Raw genomic sequence first — 13,123 nt, forward strand, 5'->3', positions numbered from 1 at the left:
ATTCATTTGCATTTGGGAAGACAAAAGGCTGCAGATTAAGGTGCTCTTTAGTGCCTAATTCTGCCCTCATAGGAATAGAGACAGCACAGGCAGTTCCAAGATACTCCTTAGAGGGAGTATCCTGTGTATTTTTTACACAGGCAAAATCCTGGCTCTGGTGAGGTTTCATCCTCAGCTGGAACCCGAATATGCTTAGAGGCATGAACTGTCTAAAGGCAGTGCCATCACGTTCACCTTTATTTTGGAGGAGGCTAGAGATTTCATGCCCTGTGGGGATGGCAGCCTGCTCAAGGACTGATCCTGCCAGCCCTACTCACAACAGGTATTACCTTACCCTGCCTGTTGGTTCCTGCAGAGCACTGACAGAGTAGGATGCTCTTCAAGGTGAAAGTGTGCGTGGGGGGATCAGCCCTCAGTGGAAGAGTTTTAATGTGAAAAAGATCAAACATCACTGCCACACCTCTACCTCCAGCAGTTTCAGCCTGCACAAGAAAGGGGAACATGCAGAGGAGCAGAGTCCAGGTACTGGTGTAACTTCTGTAAGGGATTAGAGAGAAAAGAGATGGAAAGGAAAGGGAAGGGAAGGGAAGGGAAGGGAAGGGAAGGGAAGGGAAGGGAAGGGAAGGAATACAAGTAAGAAAGAAGAAAAAGATGAAGAAAAAGAAAAACTACCGAAAAGTAAAAAAAAAAAAAAAAGGAAAATAATTAAAATATAAAAACAAAAGAATGAAAAAGAAAAGAAAAAAAGAAAAGGAAAAATAAACATAGAAATAAGGAAAATGATATCTGGAGCTGAAAATTAAATTTGGCTCTCCAATAATGCCTTTGGACCTAACTGGATTTATCGCCTGAGTGCAGGAAAACTTGAAAAAGATTATGGAAAAAGAAAAGAATTTGAAATTAACACATACAGTACATTTCAATACAGGTGTCAGGACAACTAGAAATGCAGTTAAGATTTGGAAAAATATTTGAAAACCCAGAAAGGATTCAAGTCCAAGCGTGATTTGGTGTGCCCAGTCCTGTTTTTTCTACCCCAGGCAGGTTTTAAGATCATAAAGTGAAAGGATAATTTGGGAGGGTCTTCCTCCCCTTGATTGAAAACCTTGAGGAGAGCAGAGGAAAACACAGTTCCCCCACTGGACCCTGACAAGGAAGAAGGGAGATTTTGCCTTCACTTCTTTGGACTGATGTTGATGGACTCCAAGCAGTAATGCTGGTGGAAAACTTGCACTGGGCAGATTTGCCTGCATCGTTTTAGTCAAAGACAACTGGAGCAACTCACTGGTTAGGAGGGTCCATGTGGGCTGTTCCTCTTCACTGCTTGAGCAGCATTTCACAATCGGAGCCATTGAATTCCATTTCTCGGTGTCAGTCAGTCACCCTGTGCCCAGCGTGGCTCCTGGGCTGCTTTCAGAGAAAATGAAGTTGTCCATACTGTGAATGGCAGGATGCATCCAAGGGAATTTGCATCAGAAGAGGGACTTGGCCTCATTCCTTCAACAATTAGAGAAACACAGTGGTTCCTGTAGGTATTGGAGCAAAAGAAAAAAAAGACCTCTTCCACAGGCAGTGAGATGAATGAATGGCTCCTGATGAGTTTGTCTTATCCTGCTTAATCCCTTCTTCCCTCCACATCTCCCAGCTTGCAGCAGCGTGGTCTGAAGGCCAGGCCTGGTGAAGTACAACTGTTTCCCTGCCCTTCATGTCCTTGGTGACTTTAATCATACTTATTACACTGTGGAGAGGGAACTGGAACAACGAAAGCAAATCTCTCCATTGGCAGCAGAGATCTAGGGACCAAGTAATCCATTCCTGAGAAAAACCTAAAAAAAATTAAAAAAAAAAAAAATAAAAGCAGGTGCGTCACCCCAATTTCTCTATCAGTTCAAAGGGTGATTAGCTCAGATGTAGACATCTGACATTCTGTGCTGGAAACACCTGAAGCTGGTGAAACCAATCCCACTGTTAGAAAGAGTTGGGGAGTTTTGGTGAGGATCTGAGAGCCAGGCATGTAGGTGGGCAGGGAGGGCAGGATGCAGCTTGCAGGTAAGACACTGGATCACACGTGTCTGCAGGTGGGTGTCTGTACGTGGGCAAGGTGGCCAGGTCCTGTCAGCAGCAGGGGAAATAGGCTGTGCACAGCCAGAGGAGCTCAGGGCATGAGTCACACCTGCATGTCTGACATGAAGTGAGCTGGGGCAGTTCCTCTGCTGCAAATTGAAATATTTTCCTAGACTTATTGAACCAACACCACCTGGCAGCTGAGGATCCAGTCATGGTGACTTGGCCAGGAAAAGAGATCCGTTCGAAGGCATCTCTCCAACTGCTTCCAGCACTCTCCTCACAGAGACTCTAGGCATCCTTTTACTTCTAGGGGAAACAGATTGCTAGTGGCAAGGAGGAATGCAGCATTCCTACATCCAAAGCATTTCACCAGAGTCCAGGAGCTCATGTGTCCAACAAACACAGGGGGAAAAATACCCCTCCACCCACAGGAACAGGAAGAATGGATGCTCTCAGTGCATTGCAGCAGCTACACAGAGCTGCAGGAGTGCAAGCAAGGCTGCTGCTGGGAGAGAGCTCCGACTGGGTGGAATCAGATTCGTATCACTCCTGGATGCAAAGATGTTTGCACTGGGGGTAGAAAAGGGACCTGAACTGCTGTAATTAGATTATCAGATCTCCAGAGCAGGAGTCAGCTCATAAGGCATTTTAACCCTTTCTTCTAATATTGTGGCATGCCAACTAAACATGCCCACTGCAAAACCTGGGCAGATTTGTAATGCATGGAAAGGGACCACAAGTTCCTGGTCACTGCAGCTCTGAGCTGCTGATGTTATTTATGGCAGGTTTAGCACATTTCCAGTTGTCCTGTGGTTAAGAGCAGGCCTTACACACTATGAAAATCCCTTGGGAGAAAACCAGACCGTGGATGTGCAGGTCACTTGTGGGGTTTGGAGGGAGGAAGATTAAATGCAGCAGGATTTCCTAGGCAGGGCCAATGCTCCCCCAGCAGCACCCATGCCTCTCTGTAAAGCCACTACAAATAAGATTTAGGCAAGAAATGTTGGGATTCATTGTGCTTTCCTGTAACAGCACGAAGGAAGGATGAGTTTGGAGCTATGCCAGAGTGTTTCAGGCTGACTCAGCAGGGACAATTTAGTGATGGAGGCACTGCAAAGCATGGATTTGACACCTAACTCTGCCATAGCACTGTGTGACCTTTAACAAATCACTTTCCCATGATGTTCCTTGACCCCTTGCAGTAAAACGGGGCCTGTAACACTTCCTCAGTCATACTTGTCTCTTCAGATTGTCACCTTTTCAGGGCAGGGAATGAGGTTTCACACTGTGACAAGCAGCTGCTGTCTGGAATGAAACAGCATTCAGAGTTATGCTAAATGACCTTAACATTCATGACATGCTCATTGCTGTAGTTTTCCCACTGCTCACATATTCCCTGCCTGGGACAGTGAAAATAAATACCATCCGTTGTTTCATTATAATAAATGCATTCCCTGATTCCTTGAAGGGTCTCCTTGGTTTCTTGTCAGGTCTGCTTCCCTGCCATGCTACCAAGGATAAGTGGCAAATGTTGGAGAGGAGGAAGACACTGATTTTTTTCTCCACCAAAGTATGACAGCTCTTATTATCTTTTGACAACCTATATCCACATTTAGTCACACACTGCCTCAGCTACAGAGCCCAGCTGCTCCCCATCAGCTCACATGGGTTTACGTGCAAGAAGGGACGAATTCCCCCTTACCTTTCCCATGAGCTGAGAGCTCATGGTTTATTTTCACTTTGCTTGTGAAAGCCACAAACTCATGTTGCCTTAACCAGCATGTAAATCTGTTTCCCTGAACTTGAAGATGAGCTCTGGTCCAAGGAAGAGCCTTAATGAAGCTTCAGCAGTGCAAGGCCAGGGCATCTCACCACAGCTCTCTCGAGTGTTGCTCTCCTGCTGCCCAGCAAAGGTTGTCCAGCCTTCTGCCACTGAGACATCTGATGGTTTTGATGCTACAGACCAAATAATGATTGAGCTCAGTTTCAAAACTGCTGCTCCGGGTGCTGGGGACAATGGAGCTGCAAATCTCAGTGCACCACAACTCTCACCTCCTGCCATCTGCAGCCAGGCTGCCCCTCACTAACAACTTGTTCTAGGAGAACAGGAGAGTAGGCTGGATAAATAAGAAACAGTATTTCCCTGAAAACAATCACAGAATCAATTCGGTTGGAAAAGACCTCTGAGATCATCAAGTCCATCCTATGACTGAACACCACCATGGCAATCCAGACCATGGCACTCAGTGCCACATCTGATCTTTCCTTAAACACCTCCAGGAACCACCACCTCCCTGGGTACCTGTCCAATCCATGGGCTGACAGCTTTTCCAGGAATGTGCTGTGGAGACTGTGTCAAAGGCATTGCTCAAGTCCAGGTAGACACATCCACAGCCTTCCCCTCATCCACCAGGCAGGTCTCCTGGTCATTAACAGAGATCAGGTTGGTCAGGCAGGACCTGCCTTTCCTAAGCCTGTGCTGGCTGGGTCTGATCCCTTGCTTGTCCTTTATTTGCTGTGTGACCACACTCAAGATGATCTGTTCCATAACCTTGCTGGGCACCGAGGTCAGGCTGACAGGCCTGTACTTCCCTGGATCCTCCTTCCAGCCCTTCTTGTGGATTGCTGTCACATTGGCACCTCCAGCTGGGACCTTCCCAGTTAGCCAGGACTGATGATAAATGATGGAGAGGGGCTCGGTGAGCTCTTCTGCCAGCTCCCTCAGTACCCTTGGATGAATGCTGTTCCATCCCATCAACTTGTGAGCATCTAAGTGGTTCAGCAGGTCACTAAACCCAAAAGCTTTACACTTCATGAGCAGTTCTTGCAGCAGGCAAGAGAGAATACACTGATCATGTTGCACTGCTGGAAGGTGCTTCCACAGATTACAGCAGTGAATGAACAGGAATAAAATGAGTAAAAAAGCTCATCAAAATTTCCTATACCACCTCAGAGAAATTCCCTGGCAGGAGCTTTCTTCTCCCATGACAAAGGATGCTCACCTATGGACTGGGGCTGTGTCCTGCTTTGAAACCCCCATCTCTGATGGTCATGGTACTATTTGTAATCCAAATGACAGATGTGCCATATCTGCAGATATCCATGAATTCCTGCCCTGGGAGAGTCTAAAAGCTTGGCCTAAATTAGCTCTTCAGGCACCTGCAGAGAGCAACTTGGCTGCTCTAACTTAGCCAGCTTTTTTTTTTTAGGGTGAGACCCAGTCTCCTGAAACAAAGAGATCCCCAGGGTATCTCCATCACCAGTGAGGCACCTCCTCCTCTGGTCTGCTTTGAACCTGTTGTTTGACAGCTTCATTAGAAGTCCATTGTCTAGACTAGAAGGAACTTACATGAGTGTAAATGTCATTTCCACACAGAGGGAATGTAATTTATCCCCATTTGAGCATCATTCACCCTGCTGAAGGATGCCCAAGCTTGGCTCTGCTCCGTGTTCGCTTTGACTCCCTCCACTGTTTTGGAGTTGAGGCGCTAGCCCTGTGTCCTCCAGGATAACTCTTTGTGGTGACCCTCAGGTGGTGGGGTGAGGTGTGGGTTCTGCCACCCTCTGAACCAGCCTGGGAGGGAAATGGCCCAGCTCAGCTCAGCTATTTACTTTAATTAGATATAAAATCAGCACCCCTTGAAGGGTCCGAGGGCAGGTTAAGCATCAGTCCTGACCTGATTTGTCACTGTTATTGCAAACGTGGATCAACCACACGGTGAGACCTTTGCTTTGTCAATAAATCCCAGACACAATGGACTACAGGAAAGGGGAAATGATCCGAGGAGCCAGGCCAGACAGGGAGACAGCTTCTGCCAATTGCCTGGATCAGGCCTACAGCTTTTATTTCACAAATGTGCGATCTTTAGCTCCTTTTACGTGTCCGCGGGCAGTCTCGTAGACACCACCTGAAGTATACGAGAGCCTGGCTGATTATGGGTCTGCTCCAAAGCCCTCTGAAGTCAGTGGGAGTCTTTCCCCTGACTTCACTGTGTTTGGGGCAGGCCCTGGATGACTATCCCTCAGGTTAGACAGTTTAATCATCCATTCAGCAGTACACAAAGCAGATCACATACACTTTTAGCCTGCATTGTATGGTGTTATGAAACGAGAAGATTATTTGATATGATTCAGAGATAGCTCAGGTATAAGGTAAAAAAAAAAAATAACACCTTTGATGTTTTGCATTGCACTTCAGTTATTCCTTGAGGGGCAAATTCTCGTCACCTTACCCAGGTGAATATTGTGCTCAGTAATTTGGTCAAAAACATTCCATCAACCTTCTTTTTAATAGAAAATGTTGAGGGAGGGGAGCAGGGGCAGAAATTCTGCTTGATGGAGATTTCTGCCAAACAGGACAAAAAAGGAAAGGTAAATCCATGTTTTCCTTCTTTTAACAATCAGGAAAAAAAAAAAAAAAAAATTTGGACGAAAAATTAGTTTTGAAGGGATTCTCTAACAGGGCAATGAAACTAGTCTTTTTTCTCCTCAAAAGCAATGGAGAAATAAAAATTTCCCGACAATTGCAATCTCCATCTATTTCTAACTGAGGTGTTAGACATCCATGGACTACTAGCCAGGCCTGATCCTCATCTTGACTCTCTTTGGTCAAGCTACAAAATGAGTCTTTGTCCCTCTTATTTTGTGTGCTGTCAGAACAAGACAGACAGGACCAGCTTCCATTTTTGAGCTGGGCAGTGTTTAGGTACCTCACACTCAAGGTCAGGTGAGATCTGCAGGGCTTCTAGGTCCTTATCTCAAGAAGTTTGACAAAGATTTTTTTATCTCTAGAAATACAGACAGGGCAAGGGCAGGATGCCCGTATTTTCTTAAAACACTGCTGTATCATTTAAACTATTCCTAAAAATTTCTGGGGAAAATCACTCTTAATCAGCACTAAAAAACCAAAATATATATATATATATATATATATATATGCAGTAAAGCCTTCTCTACAGGCACAACACACTGTGGCCAAATTCCATGGACTTGGTGAATGCCAGGGCAAATCAAAGCTTCCTCCTTCAGAGGAGAAGCAAACCACAACCCATGGCCAGTGGCAGTAATTGAAGCCCCACTTCTAAAGGAGTTGGCGGGCGATGAAACCCAGCGCGGATGGCTGTGTTCTGCCTCTGGAATCCCCTCCCACCGCCCCACAACGCTGGTGCTGCTGGGGGCGGGGGGTTTAACTTTACTGGCACAAGAGTTCCCTTTGTTGATGGGAGCTGGGTCTCCTCTAGGGGACTGGGCTGATCCAGCTGTACTGGCAGAGCCTTTGTACTGCCGAGCAGCTCAAGTGCAGACCTGCAGTGGGTGCTTGCCCGAACCTTTGCTGGCAGGTCGATAAGGCCAGCACTGAGCAGAGTTAAACGACCCCGTGCTGGAGAAGTGCCACACGTAGGAGCCAGCAAGCATCTCTGTTACTGATCCAACCCATCTCTTGAAATGCCTCTGGACTGCGCTTCTTTTCAAGCAGGGAATGCCTCTTTTAGGAGTTGCGTGTGCTGGGAGTGTTGCAGAGGTACCAGGCAGCTGTGCTTGTGGTCATCAGCACAACCATGGTTTCACACTGAGTACCACAACTGGGGTGGAACCTCTCCGGATGCCTAAAAAGAGTGGAGAAAATAAGCAAAGATGAGACTTCTTGCAGCGCTTAACTGTAGTGACCAGCAGCCGGGATCTGTGGGCTACCAGCTAACCCGCATGAAATCACTGCTCCCCTAGAGCCAGAAGTTCTGTGAAGGACACATTTTACCCAGTGATCCCCGTGGCTGCCAGGGCAGAGAGGATGGACGCCTGAAGTTTGGGCCTTTCTCCGAAGGAATGACAATTCTTGGCTGACTTCCTTGGGAGTGGGCTATGCCCCGGGCTTCTGGGCCATCACCTGACCCGGGCTGGGAAGAAGCTCATTGTCATGGAGAACTGCCCAACTCAGGCATGGTCTTGGCATTTATAGGGGAGTGGGGACTCTCAGGGTGGGACAGCAGGCTAATTGCCTTTGTCTTCCCCCACCTTCAATCGGGGAATCTCAGTAAATCCCTAAACCCATGACAAAAGCCCTGCTGCTTTTAAGTGCCTCTCATTAAACACAATCCTCTTGCCCTCTCTCTCCCAAGATTTGCTAAAAAGAAGTCTCTTTTAATGGCAAAAGGAAACCTAAAAGGCTGCCATTAGCTCATTCACTCGTCTCCTCTGCCGATGGGTGTCTATTTGCTGAAATCTCCTCTCAAGTGTCTCTTTACCTTGAGCACATCGGGGGTGGCTCCTCTGCAGGACAGAGCTAAGGATGTGCTTTCCCTGGAAGAAGCACAGTTTGGTGCTAATGGCTGGACAGGTGCACTGGGGACAGTCAGACCTGCCAAAGCCTCCCTCGAGCCCACCACCATCGCTCCGGACAGGGGCTGGAGCACTGGAGTGGGTGAATCCTTCTCTGACTCTGCTCTGGCAGGTTCTGGCTATGCCCCTGCCAACCGATGTGGCACAAGGTCTGTTGAGCCATGGGATATGGCTGAGGACATACTGCCAGGTGCAGGCCACCCAACAACACGAATCTGCCAGATTTGGGATCCTCAGGAGAAAATGTTTACGGGTACTGTGCAGAAACATACGGCTGATGGAGGTGGCAACATGAATTTGCCATTGATTCTGGATCCTCAGACATTTAGGTGTAATGCCTGCAGAAACACAGCTGATGGAAGTGACTGAGGGTAAATGCTGAAATAAATCTAGGCGGAAGAACATGAGCTGAACACACACAAGCATCCTGCATTGGCCCAATGCTTGCTAAGGTCTGAGAGCAGGCTGGCAGAGTGGAGAAGGGGTGCACTGGTCGCGTAGATACACAAGTATGCAGTTCCTGGATTACTTAGGGACAGGATCTTTATCTTTCAAAGGTGTTGGGAATCCCTCCATTGCTCTTAGATCAAACTGGTGGGACTGAACTCGAGCAGGACAAGGCTGACCACCCTGTCCTTTTCCTAGTGGTAGTCTGCCCTTTCCCTCCCATTATCACTGCCACTGCATCACCTGAGATGGAACTAAAATCAGGACGAATTACCCCTAAAGCCAGGAAGATGGTATCTGTGCTGGGAAGGGGTGAGGGGGAGAGGGGTGAGGAAGGACTTGCCAGCCACCCACTGGTCTCAGCGATTGCACAAAGGGCGGTTGGCCAGTGCTGGGGCAAGTACTTGGTCCCGATCCCAAGCACATGGAAGTCATCTGATGTTTCGTCATGGCTTCATTATATTTTGGATCAGGCCAGCGGTTTGTCTTGCATCACTGCCCTGTATGTTCTGCAGGTAGCCAGTGCGGAGGCGCTGCCAACTATTTTGTGTTCTGAATAGCCTGCAGGGATGGCCTTAAATCACGGCAGATGCCTGTATGTTAAACAGCTGCAATTTCATGCTTAACTTCATTATTGATGCTACATTCCTCATGAAGACACTTACATTTATGCTCTAACCGAACACGGCCCCGGACAAACAGCTCGTGAACACGGCAGGAATGAGGGGTTGATTGTTTAGCATAATGGCTACTGGAGGACGGATTCTCCTTTCCCAGCAGCAGGAAATCAGGAAGGGTTCTCAGAAGTGCTGCCTGGCCCTCTAGCTGACTGGTCCCACCTCTTCACTGGCCCACAGTGTAAGCAGGTGCAATCCCATTAGCCAAACTGATTTGCAAAACGGACTGAGCCTCCTGCTAGCTGGCACCGTGCTGAAACCTCTTTTACTGTTGCAAGTTTTTATTTTTTTTACCAAATCAGGCTGAAAAAGGACAGTTGTAATTCAGACCATTGAGAAAAACAAACAAACAAAAACGCAAGAGTGCCCACACTGCACAGTGAGACTCCAAGAAACTGCAAACCAGCTCAGATGAGTCTCCTTTTGGTGCAGAGCAGGGGTTTTTTTCCATCCTACTGCACAGATAAAATTGTTCGTAAATTTTTACACCTTTTACCCCAAACGATGTGAAAGAAAAACCTGTCTCCCACAGAGTTTTAAAATACCTCAAACATACTGATGAACAACCAGGCCAATATCTAACAATTGTTAATATTTTATTCCCAACAGCTGTTCAGCCTGAAAAGTTTCAGTAATACACTAAAAACAAAAACAAAACCAACAAAAAATTCAAAACAAATAAAACAACAAAAAGGGGGGAAACAAAGTAAAATAAACTTTAACAAAGTTTAAAACACATTATAAATAAGTACAGCTCCAGAGCATAATTTACAAATACAAAACCACATAGAAACGTATGTACAGAAGAGATACATTACGTACAAATATGTATAAAAATACCCCAGTGTTTATTCTTGTGCTAAAGCTGCATGGCTAGAGTTATCTTTGGTACTAAGCTCAGGGAAAGAAGATGGTTTTACAAGACACGGCCCTGCTGTACAATATGCCAGACACAGGAAGACCCTCTGCGAGTTTGAGGAGGTTTTGGGTGGATGTTTATACAGGGTATCCCCCTGTGCGTTGCATATTGCAGGATCAGGGCACAAGCAAGGGCTTACAGACGCAATTGCTGGCAGAAGAGTTTTTTAATACATTGTACAAGGCACTTCATAAGAAATCTCTTCATTTTTGTTTTCCTGTTCTCTTCTAAGACTCACTGGATGTCTACGCTTGGCTCTTGCCAATACCACTTTATGGCTATGGTTTTGAAACTTCTTGTTCTACATTCAGGATTAGAAACCTCTGAAAACATTAATTCAGTTCACGCCTGCAGAATTTAGATGGCAAAACATCTACACCACCTAATGTTTTCCACGATGGGGAAAAAAACTTTGCATCTGCCTTCTGCTGGTGCTTAAGGGGTGTTCTTATTTTGAAAGGTGAGAAGATCCATTTTCCTGGAAGAACTCCTGGGAAGACTCCACGTTGAAATGCTGTTTGCAAAAGCGCATGGTCCAACTCCCATTCCCTTTGCAGCACTGGCCGGCTGGCTGCCCCAGCATCCTACACCTCTGTCCCATCCCGTGTGTAGATGAGGCTGTTGACTGTGAAGTTGTAGTAGTGGTTGTACTGGGCTCCCTGGCTGCCGCTGCTGGGGTGGAAGGAGCTGTAGTAGGCAGGGGAAGGTCCTGCGACCCGCTGCAGCTGGTCTGGGGAAGGCACCTCCTGAGAAGAGCTGCTGGAAGGGGTGAAAGTGCCACTGCTCAGCTGTCCAGCAGAGAAGTTCCTGTGATGCAGGTCACTGCTGAGACCCCCTGTCAGCCGGCTGCCTCCGCCGCTCAGGGAGCTCATGCCGCTGAAGAAGGTGCTGAGGCAGCTAGGGGTGGATGAAATGATACTGGAGGGAGAGGAGCTTTTGGGATGGTCCCTGGCAGAAGGTGAGGGGTCCAGCTCTGGGGGTGGGCTGTTTCCACATGGTTTGCCTGTGGCTGGGATGGGTCGCTCTTCCTCAGCCTTCAGGCCCCCCAGAGAGGAGGCTGCTGAGGCGGTCGCGGGTGCGTTGGGCTCAGAGCGCCGCTTGCGTTTGCGACGGAAGTTCCCGTTGTCAAACATCTTCTCACAGTTGGGATCTAAGGTCCAGTAGTTTCCCTTCCCTGGTGGAAAACAGGAGACACAAGAGAGAAAGTCAGCATCTGTGACAACCCCACTGCTGACTGATAAGCAGCATCCGTGTCTTTGTCCAACTGGCACAGAACCCACATCTCTCCTGCACCTGTTCTTCCTCCCTCTGTTATCCAGTACATGGATCCAAAACCTGTTTCCAGGATATTTCCTCCTCCATCCCTCCGATGCCCAAGTGAACCTTGAGGCCACAGAGAAGAGGAGAATTTCCCTATCTCAAAGCATAAACAGATCTGCACCTCTACGTCAGACCTGGCTAAAGAGAATGTGAAGAGGGACTCCCCTGGCTCTGGCTGCCTCACAGCCAGCTCAGCAGTGGGTGACAAGGCAGTGCCCGGGCCATGGCTCTCAGAAGAGCTGATAGAGAGGTGGGCTGGCACACTCAGGCACACCGAGGGGACAGCAGACCAGCAGCATTGAACTGCGGGGGCTGCAGACAAGCTGCCCCTCGCACAAGACTTGGTGCGAGGTGCTGTGGAGGCATCAGCTGTCCCCACTCGCCTCCTGCCCACGGCCGAGACGGGCGCAGTGACCCCGCAATGTCCCGAGCGGGCTCCAGCCCGGCACGTCCCGGCCCCGCCGGGCCGGACCAGCGCTGCCCGGGCGCGCCTCCGCCCACTCCCGGGCACCGGCTGTGCCCTGGGGCCGGGCCGGACAGCGGCGGCCAGGGAGGGGAGCCGTGAATCACGGCCGAAGGAGCCGGGCCTTGCACAACCGGCGCTCCCGGGCTGCTCGGGGAGGGGGCGAGGGCTGGGGCCGGCCGGACCGCGCCTACACCTCCCGCGGGACAGCGCCGGGCCGGGCTGGGGCGAAAGGGGATGGTCACATCACAGAGCGCGGGGGACGGGGAAGCGCGGTCTCCTCACAGCGCTGGCCCCGAGGGAACGGGGAGCGTGGTCTTATGACAGCATCCGACTAGAAGGGATGGAGAAGCGCGGTCTCATCATAGCGCTGGCCCCGAGGGGACGGGGAGCGCGGTGTCAGGACAGCGCCCGACTAGAAAGGGATAAGGGACCCGCCGGCCACGGGGACGCTGCCGCCCCTCTGTCACGGTGGTGCCGGTGTCCGCGCCCGCCGGTCCCCGCTGCCCCGCCATCCCTCCCGCCCGGCGCGGCACCTCACCGGGGTCGTCCTCGTCGCGGGGCACCTTGCGGAAGCAGTCGTTCAGGCTGAGGTTGTGGCGGATGCTGTTCTGCCACCCGGCCTTGCTGCGTTTGTAGAAGGGGAAGTTCTCGGCCACGTACTGGTAGATGTGGCTGAGGGTGAGCTTCCTCTCGGGCGCGCTCTGGATGGCCATGGCGATCAGCGCCGAGTACGAGTAGGGCGGCCGCACCAGCTTCAGCAGCTCCTCCTGGCTGGCCAGGCTGAGCCAGCTCAGCTCCGCGCCGCCCGCCGACGGCGAGCCGGGCGCCGGGGGCGAGCCCACGAGCTGCCCGCCCCGCGAGCAGCCGTACGAGGCGGGCGGCAGGAAGGGC

General features: G+C 49.7%; 1 protein-coding gene across 1 annotated transcript in view; it reads right to left on the reverse strand.

The window, feature by feature from the left end:
* Nucleotides 1-10,356: 10,356 nt before the first annotated feature.
* Nucleotides 10,357-13,123, reverse strand: part of FOXI3 (forkhead box I3) — a 3,387-nt gene continuing 620 nt past the window's right edge. The window contains exons 2-3 of the mRNA XM_042053431.1: nt 12,771-13,118; nt 10,357-11,620 (exon numbers count right to left, since the gene is read on the reverse strand). Of these exons, the coding sequence (XP_041909365.1) occupies nt 11,031-11,620; nt 12,771-13,118 (938 nt within the window). The 3' untranslated portion in view covers nt 10,357-11,030. The remainder of the gene's footprint in view (nt 11,621-12,770; nt 13,119-13,123) is intronic.

This window comes from Corvus kubaryi, unplaced genomic scaffold, assembly GCF_017639235.1.
Source record: "Corvus kubaryi isolate FWS band 111438036 unplaced genomic scaffold, C.kubaryi_AGA036_p1.0 split1-131, whole genome shotgun sequence".
Lineage (NCBI taxonomy): Eukaryota > Metazoa > Chordata > Aves > Passeriformes > Corvidae > Corvus > Corvus kubaryi.